The 23,875-nt window shown below is 51.4% G+C and overlaps 1 protein-coding gene across 3 annotated transcripts in view; it reads left to right on the forward strand.

The window, feature by feature from the left end:
- JCAD (junctional cadherin 5 associated) overlaps positions 1-23,875 on the forward strand; it is a 77,638-nt gene that overhangs the window by 47,721 nt on the left and 6,042 nt on the right. For all 3 annotated transcript variants that reach the window (XM_036099641.2, XM_078075316.1, XM_036099640.2), the window contains exons 2-3: positions 1,290-1,625; positions 15,651-19,450. In XM_036099641.2, the coding sequence (XP_035955534.2) occupies positions 1,348-1,625; positions 15,651-19,450 (4,078 nt within the window). In that variant the 5' untranslated portion in view covers positions 1,290-1,347. The remainder of the gene's footprint in view (positions 1-1,289; positions 1,626-15,650; positions 19,451-23,875) is intronic.

Genomic DNA, 23,875 nt, shown 5'->3' on the forward strand with positions numbered 1-23,875 from the left:
GGCATCAGGAGGGGCAGAATTGCTCTGGAGAGTTTTCCACCAGTACAGTAACTGCCAGAGCTCGTCAGCCTTCCATGAATTGTAGGGACCTAATGGGAAATTACCACTTCCAAAGTCTGATGCTCTCTCTGTGCTGATGGCCGGGACTTTTGGGGGCCCCCTCCCCCATCATCTAGCACGTGATGAAGAGCGGGGAGGCGCCCAGTCAGCAGAATGGCACGGCGGGCCCCAGTCGGGATTGGCACGGGCAGGAAGCACATGTGTCTCCCTTTCACCTGTGCGCGGCCCGCAGGCATTTCCCGGCCATTGTTCGCGGGGGCTGCCAGCGCGCTTTCCGCCCCAGCCGAGCGGGGCTGCCGCTGGCCTCCTCCTGCAGCTCTTCCAGGCGCGGCCCATCCCAGAACCGCCGGAAGACACAGGAAAGAAGATTCCCTTGTGTAAAAATAAACATGGCAGCCCCACCTGTTTTTACACATGGGCTCTCAAGTCCCTTCCTTTTGTTCTCGGCAGGTGCTGGGGCCTTAGGACAGCGGCCCCCAGGAAGGAGGCGCTGTTGAGGTCATATACCCTGCTAGGGTCTGGGATGTGGCCACCCCAGGTTCAGAGAGGGAAAAGCTGCCCCAAGATTTCTTGGGGAGAAATCTGATTCTTACAGATTTCCCGGGGGAGGGGAGAAGTGTGGGGTCCCCGCGGTGGTGCCGTCCAGGGGCTTCCCCCACGGCCCCCTCCTGGGTCAGGGCTCGGCTGCTGACAGGGCCCGCTCGGCCCTCGGAGAGCCAAACGTAGGGCTACAGGATAGAAGCACGAAGGGTAATAAGGTAAAACTGGGCGCTGGTCGTTGCTCTTTTTAGAGACTCCCAGGCGTAATTGTGGCTTCCCCCACAATTACACAAAAATAAATCTGTGTTTATTTTGTCCTCGCTGCTTACACCCCTTGTTTTCAGAGGACAGGGGCGAGGGAATGGTGGACACTGTTAATCATCTCGTTGCTTAAACATGGTTCCAGACTCTGCTACAAGAGGCTGCCGGCAGAGGGTGGGGCCCCCGGGTTTCCCGCCACGTCTCTCGGGGCCCGTGCCGTGTCCACGGCCACCCTCTCGGGTTGAATGTGATGGAGAATAACTTCAGGCAGAGCGATCCTTGCTTCTTCTTCCCGGCCGATGCGGGCACCGTGCTGTGCGCATAACCGGCCCCTGGTTTTGGTCGGAGTAAAGGCAGCGGGAGGTGTCGGGCGCGGTTCCGGGAGCATCGGTGACTCCTCACAAACCTGCTCTCTCTTGTCCCTTCAGTGTGGGTCCTGCCAGCGCCACGGTCCCAGGGGCTGAGCTTTGATGAAGCCGGGACATTATGTACAGCGTAGAAGACCTCCTGATTTCTCATGGATACAAGGTGTCGCGAAGTATCCCAGCGCCCGGTGAGGATGAGCGCGAGGGCCACCGGCAAGCGAGGAGCCGTGCCAGAGCTGGCCAGGGCCTGCTGAATGGGTGTGACCATGGCCCGGCAGCCCTCCCCCCCAGCAAGCCGTCCCAAGGGAAGGGACACGTGAGCACCTCAGAGAACAGCCACCGTGCTCCCAGAGCCCATGGAGAGCCCCAGAGCATTTCTTCTCGAGCTTCTGAGCTGGGGTAAGCGTCCATGTGAACCCACCATTGTCTTTTGTCTTGGGGATTTGGCAGTGGGTACGGAAGTCAGATCCCTCAGTGCCTGTGTTTGGCTGGAGCCGGGGAGGGAGAGCGTGAGAGACAAGGACACTTCTTTCCACTGGGGTATCTGGGGTGTTCAGGCAGCACGGAGCCCAGGGCCTGGCCATAGGAGGCCTTCGGTAAATAGTGGTGAGTAAATGAATCCTATCACGTGAAACACACGGCATTCTAATACCCGCCCTCTCTTTTCCCTTATAAGCTGCTCATATTGCCTCAGCTAGGAATCATTTCGAAACTCTGTAAAAGCTAGTTTCTGTCAGGCACACATTCCTAGTCCATTAGGCTTTCTTATTAATAGGTTTCAATCTTGTGTACATTACAGAGTTGAAAGAGGTATATATATCGCCCTCCGTGTGTGATGAAGAAAACCTTTCTTCTTGTATATGCGTATAATTCCACTGGCTCCTGACCCATCTTTCCCTTGCACACACTAGCCCCCATGTAGGTGTCCCGTCTGAATACAGCTGTATCTGTGGGTGTTTTCTTACAACCAACCAGAGGGCGGGTTGGCTGGGGGAGGGAGGGCTAAAAAAGAGGGAATTCGGGCAGCTTGCCACAGAGCCAGCATGGGAGAGGAGCCCTGCGACCCCCATGCACACAGTTTGAGGCGAGAGGAAACCCGTGTCATCACTTCATAAAAGTGTGTTTGTCTTCAGCACTGCGTTGGGACCAGGCTCAGCCTGGGGGAGGAGGGCTCTGCTGGTGGAGAGCATGTTATGTAATTGTGCATAACTGACAAGAAATGGACCCACACACAAATGGAAGCAGAAGCCTGTCTTCAAAGGAAACAAACAAACAGAAAACCAAGCAAACAAAAAGGGGAGTGAATTCAGTCTCAGGGAAATGAACCCACCTCCCATGGTTCAAAGTCACCTTTTCACGGAGAGGATCTTCCTTGTTGGTTGGCAGCTTTCAGATGAAAACGGGAGGGATTTTATTCTTAAAATGTACAGCATTCAGCACCTTGGTTATCAAGTGAAAGCGAAGGCGATCGATTGCCCTGCTGGTGCCCGGGGAGGTACGAGCGGGCTGATGCTGCCCCGGGAGCTCTGTTTCTCCGACCACGGATGTGGCAGGGTCAGGAGGAAACCCGGAATGGAAAGAGACTTAAAGCTGCTTTTTTTAACCTTGCCCTTCAGACTCACACTTGTGTCCACTACTGTCTTGGGCGTCAGTCTCTTTTCAGCCACGTGCCCTGAAATACCTGCCCACGCTGGATTTGGGGAGAGGCCGCTTACGCATGAGTCGGCAGAGTTAGGACAGCCCTAATCACCTACGCAGACTTGTGCACGATTCTGTCCTGCCTTCTGTTGCTTCTAGCTTTTGTGCTGAGTGTGTCTGTGCCTTCTGTCTCGGATTTCAGGGCACTGAGGCTCTCCACCGTGTCTGTTCCTTCCTGTGTATTTGCCTGTTACAGTGCTGGATACATAGTGTGTCTAACGTGTGCTCATGGATTCAGTTCTTTCTTCCACCGTTGTAACAACTGTTGAGGAGCAGGAGACTCAATTTGTGGCAGTGGAATCCCTGCACATGGGCCTTGTAGGCTGTGTGGGGTCTCCCTCAGTCTCACAGATCAGAGGACGGGGCAGTAAAATCCCCTCTAGAATTCTGGGTGGGCCGCGTGGCTCCCAGCCTCATCTACAACCTGCTCAGATGTTCTAGTCCCTTAGTGCTAACAGGCTGTTGAGACCACAGCACTCACAGCCCAGCCTCTAGGTAGGTAGGCATAATCGGATCTATAGGCAGTCTTTCTTTCTGTCATGAGTAAAGTGCTCAGGTAATTAGCTTTGGGTAGCACTGGGATGTCTTCATACAGATGACAGAGTTCTCGACAGATCTGGCCATTTCCCCCCACCCCCACCCCATTTCTGAGGTTGGCTGATTAACTTATGAGATGTAGGGTAGCTTTTGGATGGAAGGTTGCCTTGGGGAGTAAAAAGAATATGCATACATGTTTGCAAAACTCCATGCCAGTGCCCAGAGCCTCAGAGACCAGCTGCAAGGCTTCCTGGGTTGAGTTGAAAAGATGTTTTCTTTCTTTAGTAGCTTATAGAGAACTGGAAACAGGAGGCAAACAGAAAAGCGAACAGAAAGGTAGGCAGGAGAATTTCTTTTCAGGAAAAAAAATGTCTCGAGAGGAAATAAATAGGTGCTAGGAGTTAAAGCCTGGAAATTGAAGAAAAAACCCAACAGTACTTTGGCTTATGTGAATTCTGAATCGGGATGAATCAGTGGTTCTCTGCCAAGTCCCAGCCTTCAGCCTGCTAGGTCTTGCTTCCTGCCTCTCCCACACAGTAATACTTGGGGCTGGTCTCTGGGTCTGGAGGGGCAGGTGGGGCCCCCAACTCCAAGCCAGCAGACCAGGCCGGCTCAGGAGGGCCTCCTCTTCTGGCAGTGTCTTGGGTGGGGTGAGGTTTGCCCTAGAGCGTGTCCCCACACCGCAGGCCTGGCCTCAGTGCCCACGGCCTCCCCAAACAAGATGGTCAGAGTGGTTGGGAAGGCCACAGCGGCCCAAAGAAGGTGGGTTTGTCTTATTCTGGTAGGATGGCAGGTTAGCAGTGTCCTTACAGCCAAAGGACATGAAGCCCAGAGCATGTTGTAAGGGCCACTCACTCGGGGCCACAGCGGAGGGACGCCCGGCTCGGGCCTCAGGCCGGGGCTGCCAGGCAGGCTGGTGGCCAGCTCTCCCCACATGAGGCCTGTCCCCGTTTGAAAGGGGCATGGGATTCTCTGCTGCCGTGTGGGGGACTGTCGTCTCTCACTTCCTTGTCCTCTGCCCTCCCCCTGGCATGCGCGGATGTGCAGTGGCTCTCAGAGCACAGCTGCGTCCCTTTCCTGTCTGGGGCGCTGCATGAGGAATGCATCCTGCCGTACCTAGATGAGACGCGCGTGCGCAATGCTGCCGCTCCGTGTGTGTTGTAAGGGCCATGTTGTCCCACGTCGGGGGCACGCCTCGAACGTCAAGGTAGTCTGGTGAGAATGATGCACTTCGGTCTTTTCTTCAATAATTAACCTCGGCTTCCAAGAGCGTTTCTTATGTAAGGGCTGGTTAGATCCAGTTAAATTGAGAAAGAAAACAAACCTCAAATATGGAGCCTTGACTCGACTTTGCCTGTGATGTCAACCCCCAGCTCGGGATGGGCCCCACGGGCCTCCGCCTCCAAGCCCGAGTCCTGTGCCCTCTCCTGGGCACACCGCTGTGTGCTCTCCATGCACCAAGCCCTGCCTGGGACGACCCAGAGCCCTCCTCCCTAGCCCCTCCTCCCTAGCTCCCACCAGCAGCCCGTCCTATCAGCTTGCCTTCTGGGGGAATGATTCGCTCCCGGGTGTTCTACCAGCACTGTCTCCTGGTCCCCAGGATTGTCCGCTTCCCGAAAGCTGACACCATTGCGAATTCATCTCTGGTTTTGCTAACTCCTATTAAGGAATTTTGCATTTATTAAACACTCAACACATTTTTTTAAAATAAATTGGATGAAACCTAGTACTTCTATGCCAAGGCAGTTGTGGAAATGCTGAGTATTTCAGAACACTGGGAGAAGACGGGATGGGAAATAGAGAAGGTTTTTCCAGCGAGAGGACCTGGGCAAGGCTGGTTTGGGAAGGTTCCATTGTGGAAAAGAGGGGCACCGACTTCCCAGGCTGGGCAGCCGAAGAGGCAGTTTTGATGGCTTCGTCCACATCACTACCTCCTGGGGGACGAACAGGGTGGAAGGGAAAGGAAGGAACAGACACGGGACTCAGCAAAAGTCCCAGGAGGCCGAATAGCCTCAGCAGGGAAAGTGTCCCTCCTTTGTAGATTCTGTGGGTGCAAGGCCCCAGCCCGCTCGAATGACAGGGGCAAGTTGTCGTGAGGCTGTAATGGGGAGTCTCGCGGAGCACCCACAGGTAGGAAATGAAGATGAGCGGGGCCTCATTGATGTGGGGATGAGAAAGCTGGGACCCAAGATCGGTAGTCAGTCGCCCTCTCTCGGGGTCGTGAGTGGTTCCCCTGGGGGCCTCTCCGCTCTCTGTCCCCCATTGTCGCCTGGCTCTGCATCTCCCGGTGCTTCTGCTCCCTCCTTTGCAGACCAGCCTCTTCCCTGCACTGACAGCCCCTACTGGCTAGTAACTTTGGCTCAGAGTGACTTTTGTTCTGCTCTGGCTTCTACACGATGGTTTAGCTCAGGAAGCCCCTGATGACCACCACCCATGCCTCTTAAATTTTTGAGAGAAGGACTCAGTAGTTGGGCTTGGGCCTTGGTTAGCACCTCTCAGCCCTGTCCCATCAGTGGGGACAGGGAGCAGGGGCTGGATAGGGGAAGAGAGGGTGGATGGGGAGGAGGGGATGACCAGATGTGGATGTCTGATCTTCACCTGTGCTTGATAAAGGGGCTGCGGGTGAGGGAGGCGAGTGCTGACCATGCACCCCCAAACATGTGTTCTTTTCACAGGTCATTCACTTAGTAACTCCAGAGACTTGGCATTTCCCCCTTAAGTCAGTTACTCTGGAGAGCTTATCTCCAGGCTAAACCACTCCTAAATGGTCTCAGTTAGCAGATTGTACTGCCAGAGCTGGCTGCAGGCTTTGCATGAAAGTCACTCCCATGGTACAGGAAGAACCTCACGGGCCACATCAGACGTCACTACAGGATCGACAGGTTCATAGCTGGAAAACCATGGGTGTCTTAAAACTGCAGACAGCATTCTATATATCACGTGATTTGGTGCTAGATTTTTAGTATGTCCTCATTTTTGCCGTATAACCAACCACAGATACTTCTGGAGTGCATCGTATGTAACGTCTGTGTCCTCCCTCTGGCAATATGGAAAGGAGGTTTCTGAAAGCTTACATTTACATCTGTGTTCAAAGATTATAATGAGAGGTATTCTTTAGTTCATCAGTTTGCATGAAGTTGAGCCATCGATGCACATACTGTGTTGTTCCAAGGCTGGGTTGTCCACACGTGCGCGTGCGCGCGCACGCACCAAGATTAAGGAGAGACCAGAGGAAGTGGGCATGGGGAAAAGCGAGCTGTTATCTATACATGGAAGAAACGGCATGCTTAAGATGTAAGTAGCCATTACTGAATAATACTTCGCTACCTTTAAAATATGTAGAAGGCCGTTATCAGGCATTCACGGTTTCCTTACTGTGTTTCCGCTGAAAGACTATAATCAGAGGAAGCTGTAAAATAACTTAACATAGCGGGAGTTTGGATCTGAAAGTCATACCATAATAGGTTCTTCTCTGCTTGGCCCCAGGAATTCTGGTAAAGCTGTTTGTTAGTTAACCATGAGAATAACTTGCAATTACATCTTGTCATCAGTGGCAGGCGTCACTGAGGAGAGACGTAGCAACCTAGATGAGTCTCTGATGTGGTCGGGGCCTCATCTTGGGAGGTTTCTATTTGATCAGCAGACGTCTGCTCTCGATGGTGCTACTGGATATGGGAAACAGTCACTTCTCAGAGGCTTTTTAAGCTTCTCTCAAGTCATAGCCTGCTTATAATGGTTTTCCAAAAAGGAAGCCTTCAAGTTTAACATCTGTTTCCATGTATCTATTTTTCTTTACAAAATTATATTTCCACAAACATTATTTGTCTTTTAGCTGCTTGCTTCATATCCTAATTATTAGGTGGTATTATTCTGATCTCTTCACAGAGGAAAGTCCGAATTGTTTGAGCTGGTGAGTTCGTGGACACACATGGCAGATTCCGACCCCCTATGCTTCCCATTGTCTTTTTGGTAAACCCTTCTTGTGAGGTGCCTTGTTCTGGTTGTAAGCGCTGCCACCATCCAGACGTGCCTGGAGCCGGTCCCCTCTCCGGCACACACTCTCAACGTAGCTTTCCTGTTGCCAGAGCTCCCCGACAAGAAGCAGGGTAGACCCTCTGAACGTGAGACTTCAGGAAGAACAGCGATGACGATGAGGAGGTGCCTTCAGAATTAATGGAGAGGCTCCAGCAGCACAGCCTAGAGCTTCATCGGTCTGGGTAGCTGGGCCCTGGTCAAGAGGAGAATTGTGAGTCGAGCGCCTTCTTTGGTCAGAGAACTGGGTCCATTAAGGAAGCCAGGAGATACCCAAGCGAGAGGCGCACTGGGTGATAAGAAGACGAAACACAGGTCCAAAAAGAGCCCTGAGTGCGTCTTTAGTTCCAGTTTACTTTGTTTCAGAGATGATGATACCTCTGAGTTCTTGACGAGGTTCAAAGAACCTGAGACCAGAGTCGAGCTGATGCACTAACGTGTACTTGCTGTACCTGACGATGGGCACAGTGTCCTCGTCTGTCTACACAGAGAGCGGGCTCGTCCCTTCTAGCCCCTTCTGGCTCTGGTTGACCTTCCTTGGCGGCTGCCTCCCCCACTCTTCGCTGCGCGGAGCTTAACCTGTGAGGCACAGAGAGGGCTCGCTGCATGTCCACGTGAGCACGGGGTTGGTGGCGATAGGATCGTGAAAGAGAAGCGAGAAATTAGGGGTGGCTTTTCTTCATTGTTGATGGCGACACCATATAGACTGCGCCGGCGAAGACATTTTCACAGTAGAACTATGTCCTTATTAAAGAGAAAAGGGGAAATTCAGTATATGCCTCACCTATTGGAGTTATGGGCAAAAAAATGGGTCAGAGCTTGCTCTTCCTGCTTTGTTTTAATAAACTAAATATTGGTCTGTTCTCCATCATCACTGTGGAAGCGGGTGTAGCTTCTTCCTTAGAGACCAGCCATCACCGGAGGGGCGGAGTCTTGTTATGACAGTCAGCTATATCATTATTTCCTGTTATTGTGAAGGCCCATTGATTACGACTTCGAAAAGACAATACGGATCTAAAATAATCATCACATAAAACAAACACTCAGTTCTTCTCTCTTTCCTTTGTGCCCCTCACCTCCTTCCTCGGACGTCGCGAGGAAAAGAATTTCAAAATGATCGATGCTGCTGAGAATTTAATTGGGTTAATAATAGTAATACTTGTTTTAAAAAAAAACAAAACAAACCAAGGGCTTATTTGTATGTTAGACACTTCGCTAAACAGTTTGAGTGTATCTTCTCATTAAGCCCTCCCAACGAACTCAGAAAGGAAGGAACTATTCCCATCGCTGGAGTGTAAATGAAGAATCGGAGACAAAGCGAAGGGAAGCGATGTTGCGGAAGGCACAGTCTGGAAAGCTGGCGTGTGGGCTGGGTGCTCAGGATCCCCTCAGGGCATTGCCATACCCTCCCTGTTGGTGCACCGAGAAGCCCAAAGCCACCGATGCTCCCTGTAGCCCGGGGCAGGACCACAGCCCTGACCCTCCTGTGGACCGGAAGCAACCCTCCCTGGGGGCGGACATAGGTTCATTGGGCTCCTTCTGGCCTGACTGCAGGCACCAGCATCTCTTTCCCCTCTGCTCTGTCGTCTTCTTGCCGCTAAGAAATTTATCAGATGGTGACTAGTAACCGGTAGTAAATACAACTAACAATTCTCATTCAGATTGAATTGTTGCTCAACAGTGATATTGATCCATAATGTTTCCAAAGGAGCCTTATCTTCTCTGACTGATCTTTATGCTACCCTCCATATGTGAGTCTTACTCTTCCCTTGACCTCATATTTTCCTTTCCAAAATTACCTTTTTATTACCCTGGGTCAGTGGGTTATTTACACAGTATAGCGTATTGAATATACCAGGGCACACTGAAAAATAGAGTTGCAGGCTTCCAGGCCCGGGGAGCATTAAGAGCAAATTCCGTAGCAGTAGATGGCTGACCCCATCACAGAAACATGTCAGACATCTCACACGGGGACTGGTGAATATGAGTCACTCTAAAGAGATGGCCCAACGCCTCTGCCAATCTAGAAGAAGAGAGCTTCTCCTTCGAGGAGTGGGAGGCTCTTTAAGTGACTGTGCATCTGGGTAAGATGGGCCCATCTGGAGTAGGGAGTGGCTTCTGAAGGAATAGCATTGGCAGAGTGCCACAACTGTCCCCCACATCCTGTAGGATGTGACCAGTAGGGTGGGGAGGCGATCGGCAGCACCAGCATCTGCTAGGCTGGCAGGCTTGCCAACTGGAAGAAATCACAGGACCTGGAGTCCACTTTAGTGGAACCTCCTACCCTCCACCCGGACCTCCACTGGGAAGCACTGCTGGCTAGGCTTTGGGGGCTGTCCCCGGGGAACCAGGTTCAGGATTTTGTTCATGGAGGAGGGAGGGCATCTCTCCCATGCCCACCAGTATCGACGCAGAGCTAGGCTATTGTGTGCCTGGATGAGAAGTTGGTACAGCTCCTGAGGACCTGGAGTCTACTGAGAAGGTGATCCTGGAGCGTGTGAAACCGTGTTTACAAGTCACGTCAAATGTTGCCATTCTAAGTAGGCTTTTACTTTTTTTTAAAAAAAAGAAGAACAGTATTTTTTGCTGTGGTTGAAAATGAGTCATGAGTGTACTCATAGAAATGTCTCTTATTTTTTTTTTCACCATTAGCTTTTATATAGTCAGCGAATGGGCTTGCCTCTTTTCCTTTGGACATGTTGTTTTTCACGTGTTCACCTTTCAGATACTTTCCAAACAGTTTTTATCAGTTGTTTCTTCTCTGTGATAAGGCGTGGGGCTGTCAGCAAGTGTAACGTCTGCCTCACCTCTGTCCTGCTTTCCCAGGCGCTCCGTAGAAAGACCCTGCTGTCTCTTTGAACTTGTCCACACAATTTATTTGAGTTCTCACATTCCACTTTGTTTTTCTTATCTTTTTCCCACCCTGTATTAATGTGTTCAGCTTGTTTTTGTAAAACGTCCCATTGTTAACTTGTTTAAGATGTAAATTATTAGCTCTCATTTTTTTCAAAAGAAAAATTTGATCTCATCTCATTTCCTCAAAGGTACGAGAAAATGTTCTTGGCCTTGAAGCCATGTGAGGGAACACACAATTTAGCGGAGAATGGACATCACATATTGAAGCCAGTAGATATCCATGCTTGATAACTTATCTGAGGGAGAAATTGACCAGAACTGTCACCAGGTGGGGTCCACTTGAACCTGTCTGAGTCAGGCCCATCTTGGGTACAGGACAGATGTTTGTTAAATAGGTTCTTTAGCATTTTCTATTATATAGATTATTTATTATTTCCCAGATGACCTTGTCTTGTACAAATAGAAAAAAGTTGAATCCAGAATGCTTAGCCATTTTGGTTAGTTAGATAGGGCAGTTTTGACAAAGTTAAGGTGATACAATATAACTTTTTTAGGTGGGGAAGAAAACTGACTACATTACTAGTGTAGGTAGTTACAGTCTGACTATTCTTGCCCTATTTATGTCATCCTTTATTTGTCTTCTGATCATGTTCACGGAACGTCCATAGACAAATAGCACCTTGGGATCCCGGCCACCTCTTGGCACTTAAGCACACCACACATTTACTGAGAAACCAGAATATCCATTGAGAAAATGAGCAAAAGCCACACAATGTGGTTTTTCTCATAAAGTCAGGTGCCCCAGGAGAATATTTATAGGACTGTAAGGAGTAAGAACGGTGCTTATTAAAGCTGTGTGGTATATAAAGCCCACTTACTATCTGCTGAAGAACAGAGGCAAGAAAGGAGATTCTTGACTCTCTCTTAATTGGGTCCATGACAACTGTCACTTCTTACTAAGTCGCAGTGGTTCAGTCTTGCCCTTGGACTGCGTGTAGAGTCTAAGACCCTGCAGTCCGTGCATCTTCTGCTGTTTCTCGGGGCATCTGTGATGGACGGGCGGTCAGAGAGGACTTCCTCAGGGAAGGGCCTGTGGCCTCCGGAGCGCATGGTGGCGACTTGCTGGCCCACTCAGGTGGGGGCGGGGCTGTGCAAGGAGGGTGCAGGTGAGGGCTTCCACCCTGCCCGGTCCCTATGGAACCTGTCCCAAGAAGGGTTCTGCTAAGCTTTCAAATCCTAAGTGCTCAGAACACAGTTTCAGCAACAGCAAGAGCAAACGAAGAAGCTGACCTTCAGCCGTGCCCCGTGTTAAGACCACCGCCACTCTGTGTAAGTGGTAAATGCAGAAGCATTTAGATTGCTCAGTGGCAAACGCTTTACCTCAAACCGATTTTAAGTATTTTCTGCTTTGTCAACCGATAACTCAGTTTTGCTTTAAGTGGCTGCTTAAAAAGTTATCTGGAGCGGGGGTGGGAGCAGGACTTGAGGCAAAGAAGTAATTCCAAAATACCACGACTATGGTGGTACTGATGATGGCATGCCTCAGAGAGAGTGCAGGTCCGGTTATGAATTTTGTGGTCTCCCAATACATATTAAACTTATGTGTACACCACACCATAGTCTTTGAAGTGTGCAATAGTGTTATGTCTAAATAAGCAGAGTACGTACCTTAATTTAAAATATTGCTAGGGGCACCTGGGTGGCTCAGTCGTTGAGCATCTGCCTTCGGCTCAGGTCATGTTCCCAGGGTCCTGGGATTGAGCCCCGCATCAGGCTCCCTGCTCGGCGCGAAGCCTGCTTCTCCCTCTCCCACTCCCCCTGCTTGTGTTCCCTCTCTCGCTGTCTCTCTCTCTGTCAAATAAATAAATAGAATCTTAATTAAAAAAATATTGCTAAATGGGGGCACCTGGCTGGCTCCGTTGGTAGAGCATGCGGCTTTTGATCTCAGGGTCATGAGTTTGAGCCCCACGTGGGGCATAGAGATTACTTAAAAAAATAGAAAATTAAAAAATTAAAATATTGCTAAAAATGCTAACCACCATCTGAGCTTTCAGCGAATCATCCTTTTGCTGGAGGAGGATCTTGCCTCGAGGTTGGTGGCTGCTGAAGGTGGGGGTGGCTGTGGCAATTTCTTAAAATGAGACAACAGTGAAGTTTGCCACACTGGTCGACTCTCCCTCCCATGAACAATTTCTCTGTGAGATGCGATGCTCTTTGATAGCGTGTGACCCACAGTAGAACTTCTTTCACTGTTGGACTGAATCCTCTCAAACCCTGCTGCTGCTTTATCAGTTCAGTATGTGGAATATTCTAAATCCTTTGTTGTCCTTTCAACAATCTTCACGGCATCTTCGCCAGGAGTAGTTTCCATCTCAAGAAACCACTTTCTTTGCTCGTCCGTAAAAAGCAACTCCTCATCCGTTCAAGTGTTCTCACGGGACAGCAGCAGTTCAGTCCCATCTTCAGTCTCCACTTCTAATTCTGGTTCTCTTGCTGTTTCCGCTCCATCTGCAGGGACTTCTTCCATGGAAGTCCTGAACATTCCGTTTGTAAAAACGGTCGGATCTGAGAAGCGCAGTAAAGCGAGGTATGCCTGTAATGATGATGATGATGATGACGATCATGGATGTTTACTGTTTACTGACCATCCAGGCTCTCGGAATAGCAGCCTCCACCCGGGTGTTGGGAATGGTCCCCTTTCAGCCAGTTCCTGGCAGCTCTTCACCCTCCCACCCCACCCCAGGCCTTCACCTGCTGTTGCCCAGAACCAGCGGCCCCACAGGCCCCGTTCCCACCATCCTCACTCCACTGTCAGCTGAAAAGTGGGCTGCGCTGTAGAAATCCTTTGAAACCACAAAGGACACCTGAGCACATGGAAAAAAAAAAAAGCTACCCTCACTAGTAATCATTGAAATGCAAACTGAAACCAATCAGGAGTTATTTCCACTTATCTAATAAGGAAACAATTTAATTTTAACAACCAGAGATGGGAAAGGATCAGCAAGATTGGCTCTCCTCTGCATCTGGGGGGGAGAGTAAATTGCAACTGTGGGCCTAAGGGCAGATTTGACAATAGAGACAGCATAACGCCCCTGATCTACTAATTCCTTTTCTAAGGATTTATTCTGTATAATCTGCGACCTGCTTAGTGTTTGCGAACAATAGTGCCTCTCAGAGAGTGTTGGAATGTCCTCTACAGAGGCCTAACAGTGATTAAAGGAATCCTGTCCCTATGATACAATACTAACAACCATCCTTTAAAATTATGCACTTGAGGAATTTTGCATTACATCGGAAGACGTGACACGGAGTGGCTACCCGAATGGGCTTTATTCAGGGTCACACTTACTGTGTTTGAAGCGGTCTCTACTCCTTGCAAGCTGTGTAACTTGGGAGAGATGTCGAACCTCTCTGTGCCTCAGTTTCCTTATCTGCAAAAGGGAGAGAGAGCAGTGGAAATTGGGCATCCTTCCCACAGTGCCTGAGACAGCATACGTGCCCAAGTGCATGTTAGTGTTAAGTTCCTTATCTTCTGTGCCTCCGTTTCCCCCTTGGTCCAGTGGGAATGACAGCAGTTCCTGTCTCGGGAGTGCAGGTGCGTTAACGGATAGAAGGCCCGTGGCGTGGGCCAAGCACGTAGTAACGGCCACGTACATAGCAGCTGCTGGCCGCACTATGCGTGCAGGAAAATGTCCACATAAACCAGATCCCTAGCAGAGACCACGGCTCTTCGAAAGTCCACATCCTCACCTACACCAGGCCTAGAGCATATGTATCAAAATAACTGTCACTGGGTGAGAAAGATGACAAGCAGGTTTTGTCTTTTGTACTTTCCTCTATTTTTCCAGATTTTGGACAACAAATGCATATTGCTTTTATAATTTCAAAACCCAGTAGCGGTTTTGGAGTTGGAACACTGTCTGTTAATGAGAGCAGTTGAGCGTGCCATGATGTCTTTGGGTTGATGGCTTCTCCGCGCTATGGAGAAACTAGCCCCCTAGCCTCCAGTCACTTGTAGCAGCCTCTGACTTTCTGCGCAGGGCATCAGTGCTGTGCAGATTTCTTCTTCGGCTGCGTTAGAACAGTGACTCCAAACCCCGGGTGCGTGCTAGGATCATTTGAGGGAATGGCAAAATATACTGGTGTCGTGCTGCTGGCTAGGCTGGGGGGCTCTCAAGGAAATTCTGACATGCGGGCAGGTGACGGGCGGCAAGCTGGGAGCAGGCTGGCACTTGGTACTTCCATTTCCTGCCTGCCCGGGGGTCCTGGCGCACGACAGAGCCCTTCTTCTCCTGGTGAGTTTCCAGGTCAGCCTGAGCAGTGTTTCCTACATCACCTAAGATGAGACTCCCCTGGAGTGCTCACTACAAATGTGGGCACCTGGACCCTGACCCAGACCTCCCGAATCTGAACTTTTATTGGAGAGACTTGGTAACGTGTGTATTTAATGAACCCACTGGGGGCTTCATGTCATCAGGGAAGTGCAGGAACTCTGTTGAAGCCCTGGTTCTGTCTCAGTCGCACACTGGGAATATCCGGGTACCTGGAGAAACCCCACTGCAGGCTCCACCTCCCGCCTCTCTGACTCTGACGTGATGGAGCAGGGATATGTCTGGGCCTCGGGACTTGGGAAGCCCCTCTGGATTCTAACATGAAGTCCTGGTTCACAGTGACTGGCCGTGATGGTTCTCAGAGTGGGGTGCCTGGGACCCCATTGCTTGGCGACATGTTAGAAATACACTTTTGTGGGGTCCCACCTGAAACTGCTGAATCAGAAACTGGGGATGGGACCCGGCTGTCTGTGCCTGAGCAACCCTTTCTCATGCTTCCTGCTCACACTGAAGTTAAGAACCATGGCCCTGGGCTGGAGTTCTGAGAAGCAGGTTCCCAGATGAACTCCCGGGAGAGCTCAGTTGTCAGGACTCAGCAGGGAGTGGACTCCTAGTGGCCCATGACCACACTTTGAGAAATGCTGCTCTCGAGTTGACCCTTGTTCCCTCGGGCACTTCGAAGTTCTAAGAGCCTTGACATTCTCAAGTACCACCAACATCCTCATGTTCTTGTGGGCAGCTTCTTGCTGCCACTCCTAGGCCCTTGGTGGCAAAACTCGTGGCTGCCTTCCAACCATAATTAGTGGGACATGTTCTCTTTAAAGTCTCTAAGTACTCTGGTTAGGAAGATATTTTGCAGAAGTACTGACCTGAGTTTGACTCGGAACGCCAGTCACAGAAGCAGAGAAGGACGTGTTTCTTCTATGTGATTCTTGCCCTGGTATAACCTCTGTGCCTCTTTGTTTTGTAGGTTTTATCATCAGCCCGTGCTAAGGTGGTCCTCTCAGCCCCAGACTGCTCACGACCACGCCTACTGGAGAAGAAGAGGGCAGGAGGTCAGTGGCCTGCTGGGGCCAAGGGACCGAGAAGATCTGGAGGTCAGAGGCATGGCCCAAGCACAAGGTCTGCCCATCCACGCAAGGGAGGGTCCATGGGAAGTTGGAGGAAGGACAGAGAATGTGATGAAGAAGGCAGTTTGGGAAGAAGAGCTGAGAATGGCGGGACCTGCCAAGTGGCAGAATATAAGCCTCGAGAGCTGGAACCAGCCAAGGAAATTAGGGAGGCAGATGTCCGATGGTGATGGGGAGAAATTATTTCAAGATCTGTACCCATTCATGCAAGGAGAGCAGGCGTTGAATTCCCAAAGCAAAGGGAAATCCCAGTCCCTGCCCAGGGTTCTTTCCTCCGAGAGCCTGAGTTGCATGGACATCCCCATTCCATTAAATGATGGACATTTTCCAAGTGTTCCTAAAATCCCATTTTATCCCCCAAATTGTGCACCAAATTTGGAATCCACAAGGAACCCTGAGAAGAGCGGCTCCTCGGTCCCTTTACCCCGGCCCAAGTTTGGGCGACCCCTCAAGCCCCCATCCTACAACTCTCACCAGCACTCCAGGGTGGGAGTGGAAAACAGCGACTCTCCAGACAGTCAGCAGGTAGACCTGTGTGTCTCCTACTTGAGCAGAACTCACGAGCCCAGGCTGGAGCTGTGTGCATCTGACTCCGGTTTAGAGCCTCCGGTGTACGTGCCTCCGCCATCGTACCGGTCACCGCCCCAGCACATCTCCAACCCCTACGTGGAGGATGCAGCGCCCAGGCCCGAGTGCGGCGGTCCCCGTCAGCAGCAGCATCCAATGGAGCTGCCGGGCCCAGGTTGTCAGCTTCCTCCCGGCCCCCCGGGACCCGAGAACGAGTATGGTGTGAGCCCATACTCCCCTCGTGGGGTCCCCCTGCAGCCCCGGCCTACCACCGCTTATGACAGCTCTGTTCTGTATATTCCCTTTGACGACCCACGGATCCGACATTTTAAACTGGCCCACCTGCAGGGCTTCTGTCAGGAAGCAACGGCTGATGGGCAGCCCTACAACCCCAGCCCCGGTGCCACCCCGGCACCTGCGCATGGACACAGTCAACACGATGGCGCCGTCTCGAGCCCGCAGAGTGCAGTGACCCCGCCAGGCAGTGTGAGTGGCTCCTCCACCGCTGATCCCAGTCCCCGGTGGCCGTGGGGCCCGCGCCCCAGGGATGCAGAGAACAGCGGCTTCCCTGAGCAACGAGACCTTGGGGCCATGAGAGGACAGTGGCCTGCCACGGGGGGCGGCCAGCAGGGACACACACAAGGCCCAGCCTCCTCCCCCAGCCCGCAGGGCGAGAGTACCTGGGAAACTCGAACCAAGCTCAAGAAATTTGAAACTGGGATTCTGACCAAGAAAAGTTCAAAGAAAAAAATGAACGAGACAATATTTTGTTTGGTTTCCATCCCAGTTAAATCCGAATCACATCTGCCAGATATAGATAGGAACAACAATGACTTAAAACAGAGCACTGGTAAAAAGAATGGGCTTGATAAGAGCCCGGCTTTGCAAGAACAAAGTCTGCTGAGCACGTCTTCCACCGACCTGGAGCTGCAAGCTCTCACAGGAAGCATGGTTGGGAGAACAGAGTTCCAGAAACAAGATCTGGGGGAACCAGAAGAAGGCAAACAAACAAATGACCTCAGATTCATTCACCCTACAAAACACAGAGAGCTCGAGTATTCTGGCTCGTGGCCAGGGCACCAGTACAGAGATCAGCAAACACAAACCACTTTCACCGACTCCAAAAGCCCACGGCCCCTCGCTGCTGAGAAGCTGGGAGGGTCCCCAAAAGCCGTACTGACTCCCAGACTTTCAGACCCCCTGGCCTCCGAAGCTCACATGCCCGCGGCGTTAGCTTCCAGTGATCAGAACCAGAGGCCAAAGGCGCCTCCCCTCAAAGGTCAAATGTCCCTCAGCCCCTCCAGCAACAGCGCTTTCTCAAGGACTACGTCCTGCATACACCAGGCACCTGCTCCGAAAGCAGGGCCTGGTCAGGCCGGTGCAGATGGCCGTGGCCGCGGGGCCAGCCCCGTGTCCCGGGGCGAGGTTGTTAAGGGGGAGACCACCGGTCCCTGCAACAGTAAGCAGCTGTTCGGGCAGTTTCTCCTGAAGCCCGTTAGCCGGCGCCCCTGGGACTTGATCAGCCAGCTAGAAAGTTTTAACAAGGAGCTTCAGGAGGAGGAGGAAAGCGGTCAGAGTGGCAGCGACAGTCGCAGTGAGGACAGTGACACAGAGTGGCCATGCGAAGGCAAGAACTGGGGCTTCGGTGAAGCCAGCCAGGCCTGGAGAGCTGAGGAACCCCGAAGGAGGCCGGCGCCAGAGGAGCCCGGGGCCCGGCCGGGAAGAGTGAAGAGCAAGTCTGAGAGCTGGAGCGAGGAGCAGAAGCCCGGGGGGCCCCGCGCCCTGCCTCAGTCCCTGGGCCCCACGACAGTGGGGCTGGGCGGTGGCAGGGGTGCAGCCTCGCTGTGGGCACACGGAAGCCCGGTCGCAGAGGAGGGGCACCAGGAGGTGGAGCACAGAATGAACAAGCTAGCCGTCAGCCCGGGTCCGCTGCACAGAGTGACGTCTTCTAGGTCAAGTGACACAAAACCAGCGCCCTCGTCCGATCCAGCTGAACCGAAGCAGCCCCAGGGAAGTCAGGAGCTGCCCGGTGTTTCCATTTCTGGGGAGCTGAGCACAGCACCCCCTCGGCAGGCTGGGGCTGGAGGGGAGAGGAGCCCGCTGCTCCCACTCTCTCTTGCCAGCAAACCCCGAGGACTCTCCGCACCGGACTTGAGGTCTGTGGGGCTGCCGCCCGCACAGAAGCCGAGTACCGATAAGTTAGATGGGTCTTTAGGAGAAGCGAGTGCAATAGAGATCCCCCCGAATGAGTCCCTTCAAGCGAGGGCTGCGAGGATCCTGGGCATTGAGGTGGCCGTGGAGTCCCTGCTGCCGGGCGCCAGGAGAATGGGACAGAACCAGCATCCCGGGCCTGATGGAAGTGCCCGCGGGCCGGAGGCCCCCAGGGAGGAGTCTGTGTCCAGCTCAGCCCAACCGGATGACCCCCCGGTGTCCATGGACGCCTTTTATGGCAGGAGAAAGTGCGGCTGGACCGAAAGCCCTCTCTTTGTCGGGGAGAGGGAGAGTGCCCGTCGGGCTCCCCGGGCTGCTGAGCACTCAAGTGCGGACAGGACTGTCCCCAGCAAGGCCCCGAGCCCCGAGCCTCAGCCCAGTCCCGAGCCTCAGCCCAGCCCCCAGGAGTCCCAGGCCTTCAATCACAAGGACCTGGGGACAAAACCACCCTTCAGGTCCACTCTGTTCCATTTTATAGAGAGGACCCCAAGTGTGTCAGGCTCAGAAAAGAGGCTCAGAAGCACTTCCAAAGTGATTGAAAGTTTACAAGAGAAACTGGCCTCCCCCCCGAGGAGAGCAGACCCTGACCGCTTGATGAGGATGAAAGAGGTGAGTTCTGTGTCTCGGATGAGGCTCCTGAGCTCCCGGAGCACTGACTCCATGGAGGAGGCTGAGGAACTGAAGGCTGAGAGGGGCCCTGGGGTGCCACCTGGAGGCCCAGTGTCTCTGAATGCTGGGGAGCTGTCGCAGAAGGCCGGGCACCCCCCCTCTGTCTCCAGGGGTGCCCCCTCGCTGGAAGAAGACGGGCATCCATCGGCACAGAGGGACAAGAAGAATGTCCAGCAGGATTTCTGGTGCCCAGGTGAGGAGTCGGGCGAGCAGGCGGGAGTTCTCAGAGTAGAGAAAACACCAGGTTGGTGGATGATGAAAATCCTGCATTGGTGAAGTTGAGATTATGAATTATTGTTCCAAAAGATTCTTCTTTTTACAAAGAATTACCCAGAGGCTTTGCTTAAAAATCGAGATCCTGTGGTGTGTTGTGAAGGATTATATCTTTATGGAAATTACCTATGCAAACAATTATATACAGTTATCTGTATGAACAAGTGTTGGGTCCCTTACCATGAAGAGGTAAATCAGTAAAGTATTCCAGCTTTGGCGCAACACCTTGATGAGCCTTGTGGGAGGCCATAACGTGGGTAGTCTGCTCTCTCTCCCAAAACAAGCGTTCACCCAGACCACCCGCACGCTCTTTATTAACTCTGATAAGAAAAACGTAGCCAGATAATGATATAAACTGCCCAGCCCATGATGTTGTGTCTTACACTGCACCTTCCAAAATCCTTTGTCCCCCATTTTGTCTGTTTTTGCTACCACACCTTTTATGAAACTTGAAAAAGGTTTAGGAGATAAAAGGAACAGTTTGTACTTTCTCAACACCCTACCCCTTTATAAAAGGTTCACCCATCAGCTGTGTCCCAGAAGGCCCCCTGAGGTCTGAGTGCTAAAGCCCAGGACGGAGGGTTTTGGCAGCAGGGCCGCGCAGGCCTGCGGGCCTCTCCCTTCGGTCACCCTAACACCTTCAGAGCTGCTCCAGGTCAAACCATGAGGCGGGTTCCTGGTGGCAGCAACAGGGATTTCTTACCTCTCAGCTCTGTCACAAACAGGCAACTCTGTTTCCAGCATTTTCTTCAGGGGCTGGGGAATTAGCAATGATACATTCTAGAACTAATGAGAAAGAAGAGTGGAGGGACATGTCAGAAGGCCTGATCGTAAACCGTAGACAGGCAGGGACCTTGAATCGTTCATTCGGACCTTTTTACAGTAAGGGGAAACTGCGCCCTCGTGTGTGTGACCTCGCTGACCAGGGGCCCCGGGCACCCCTCCTGAGCCACGCCCTCTGGTCTTACTGTGGGGCGGTGCCCTTACCCCCACCTTCTCTGTTTCCTACTTGGAAATCCAAGGATTTAAAAGTCACTGGCCAAGATTCCTTATTTCAGCTAGAAAAGTCCAGAGTTCTTGTTCCACAAAACATCCCCGTGGCAGTCTTTACATTTTCCCACAAATGCACTATGATTCTTGGGAGTGTTAGCCAAGTTTGCTCAGTTGCTTATACAAAATACATGATTGAAATAACCCATTGGTCAGGGCCCTCTTGGATCATCTGACTTGACAAATTTGGTCTTTGCCAAGAAAGAGAACACTAAGATGTGCAACTCTTGCCATAATGGTGGAAAAAAGTGTTACATGGCCCATTTTTTGAGCTATTGGGACTTATTAGGCTTCAGCCTAATTCCTCTCCTGGTCCCTCCCTCTCCCCACCCAAAATATGCCCACTTGCTTTTAAGTGTGCGCTAAAATGAGTTTCTTCCTCTGTCCTGTCTCATCCCAAGAACTGTAAGGGTTTTAAAATGAGACAAATCCTGTTATATTAAAACGCCAGTTTGTCAAGATTTCTGTGTCTCAGTCCACGGCCCACATATTTTGGGAGGATTTTATAACACAAAACTTCTAGTTCAGTAAAGCACTCCCTCACTTTTTAGCTTGATCATTTGGCATGTGGATGGGGTTGGACAGGTATCTGAAAACATGTAGATAATGCCAATTTTAATGTTAGCCAGCCATTAGAAACAGCTCTTCATAACCTTTTTTTTTTTTCAAACTATAGTTACTGACAATCAGTAGAATTTTTTTTCCCTCTCCATCTGATGCATTTATTAGTACATAATAAAATAATAAAATGACCCCAAATCTAAAGGCAGAGAGCTCCTCGTGATGCCACACGGCTCCCTCTGACACTCTTAAATAATTGCATAGCAGGACGCCATCAGGGACGATTTCGTACACGCGCCGGGGCTCAGGTGAACCTCCATCGGCCCCTCATGTGACAGTCACCAGGCCTGTCCCAAATCATTCTGAGAGGAATGCAGATCATAGGATGGAGATGGTCAGGCTTTGAGATATGTTAGCTTTTCCCCTCATTGTTGCTTCACAAGTTAGAATAAAGCCTTGTTGCTTTTTTTGCTGATAAAGTTTTGGATTTTGTTTTCCTCTTGATGTATTTTATCATGTTACACACACGAATCATCATCTCCATCCCCACCCCACCTCTGTTCCCGTCATCCCGGTGGGCAGGAGCCACTTCACCGCTCCCAAATTCACAGCCCACTTAGATCCAGATTTTGTTCTGGAATTTTAAAATAAGTTTATGTCACGGATATCTGTGATGTCCCCCTGCCCAGCATACACAAGCACACACGCCCTTCTAGAACTTAATGATCTGTGTGGTGGTGTAGTACCCATTGTATCATAAATACCTTTATTGCAACTTAAAGGTGGTCCTTTCAGCTGACATCTTTTTAGTGGTGCCGGCTAAGAAGGCAGCCCCTCAGAACTAACTCAGGTGACAAAATCCTATCTGTGCTGGATGGATCGTGTTCCAGTTTGGAAGCATAATCCAGGCACTGGTAGTGTTCGGAGCCTGCTGGTTCCGTAGCTTCCGTGGCAGACTCTGTCCGTGTGGGCACAGGAAGAGAACACGGAGAGACTGCTTTGGGCCGGGGGTGCATCCTGGGAGGGTGTGAGGTGCCAAGCGGGGGAAGGCTGGATATCAGCACAGCTTCGAGGTCAGTAGCTCTCAAGCGTGTTAATGCACAAACTACCCACAAGGGTAGGCCTCAGTGAGTGGTCTCCAGCTGAAATATTGCCCACCGGAGCCAGGATTCTCACGACTCAGAGTAACCTCTCTGTCCTCCAGACCTGCATCAGCCGGGATGACAGCTCCTGGTCTCATGTGGTTCCTTGAGCATCTGAAATGGGGCTCATCCAAACTGAGAGGGGCTGCAAGTGTAAAATACACGCCAGGGTTCAAAGGCTGAGTCTAAATTTTTTTTTAAATTTCTCAATTTTTATATTGATTCCCTGTCGAAATGATAATTGGATATATTTGGTGAAATAAGATATATTATTAAAATTAACTTCACCTGTTCCCTTTTATTTGCTTTAACACAGCTTCTAGAAAAATTTAAAATAACGTTATGTGGCTCACATTGTATTTTTATTGGACCTACACCGTCCACGATCCACAGAAGGAGCCTGTTGTCCTCCAGAGTTCTTTCCCCGGCTCCCTGGCTCTGGGCCGTTAGCTTCAGCAGTGAGGCTCTGGGGTGCAGGCCTGTTCTGTGGGGGTGTCTCCCTCTGCCCGGCCCGAGGTGAGCTGCTCAGTGCCCACCGTATGTACCTTGAGGCTCAATAGATGCTCAAGCTCTTTCTGGCCTCTCAGCAGCTGAAAATGTGCCCCTTCCGCCGTGTCATCCGTTAGTGACCGCCCACCCCATTTCCAGTGGAGAAAAAGATGTTTTTGCTCAGAGGAGGGCCCCCTCGGATTCCGCACCCAGGAGGCTGACTCAGCACAGAAATGCCGCTCTCGGCGGTCGGTAGCCTGTGTCATCACACTGGGTGTGGCCAAGTGTAAAAGATCAGAAGGCAGCAGACCCGCCTGAGCCCCCCTTGCTTTTAGCCACGTGGGCACTTGGTGCAGCAAATCACGTTGGAGGTGGAGCAGGCTGCTTTTCCTACATGCAGGCACTGTGTCCTATCTGGTTTCTAACGTCTGACTCTGCACCCTAAGCACGGTCGTCGTCGTCACGGTTGTAGTATGGATCGTAACCGGATCGAGGCTGAGTTGAGATGGTGGGGGGAGGCGTGGGAGAACATTTGGCTGCTAGAGAAATTGGGATCTATACGGTCTTCGTCATGTACAGTGGTCCAGACAGATTTGAGCAGAGATTGTTTTGCAATAGTGTTTATAACTGTCAAATTCTACCAATCCTTCCGAATTTCGTAAGTGTTTTTTCTTAAACAGTTAGGACACCTTTGTACTGCTGTGGCAGGAAATTCTGACTAGAGGAGGCACACAAGTGAGCTCGGGGTTGACTGGGTCCCAGAGATCTGAGTCCGCAGGGGGTCAGATTCAGCATCACCCAGCTGTAGCCCTCATGGCAGCCCTGGACCATTGTCCTTGTGTATGGTGTCCCATTTGGAAACCCCACTGCTCACTTGGGCCCAGGTTGGGATTTTCCAGTGTGGGCTGTGGAATGGGTCAGTGCGATGGCCCAGGCCCGTACACCCGGGTGTGTGGGAAGGCCTAGAAGAGGGTGCTACCAATCATGTGTCCATCCTGGGGCCTGTTTGCTGGCTGGTGGCAGTCAGGGACAGCAGGTCTCTCGTTGCCAGCCAAGTGGTCAGGATTTCAGGGTCCTCAAGCCTTTCAGGGACAGCATTTGAT

The sequence above is a fragment of the Halichoerus grypus genome, chromosome 6 (assembly GCF_964656455.1).
Source record: "Halichoerus grypus chromosome 6, mHalGry1.hap1.1, whole genome shotgun sequence".
Classification (NCBI taxonomy): domain Eukaryota; kingdom Metazoa; phylum Chordata; class Mammalia; order Carnivora; family Phocidae; genus Halichoerus; species Halichoerus grypus.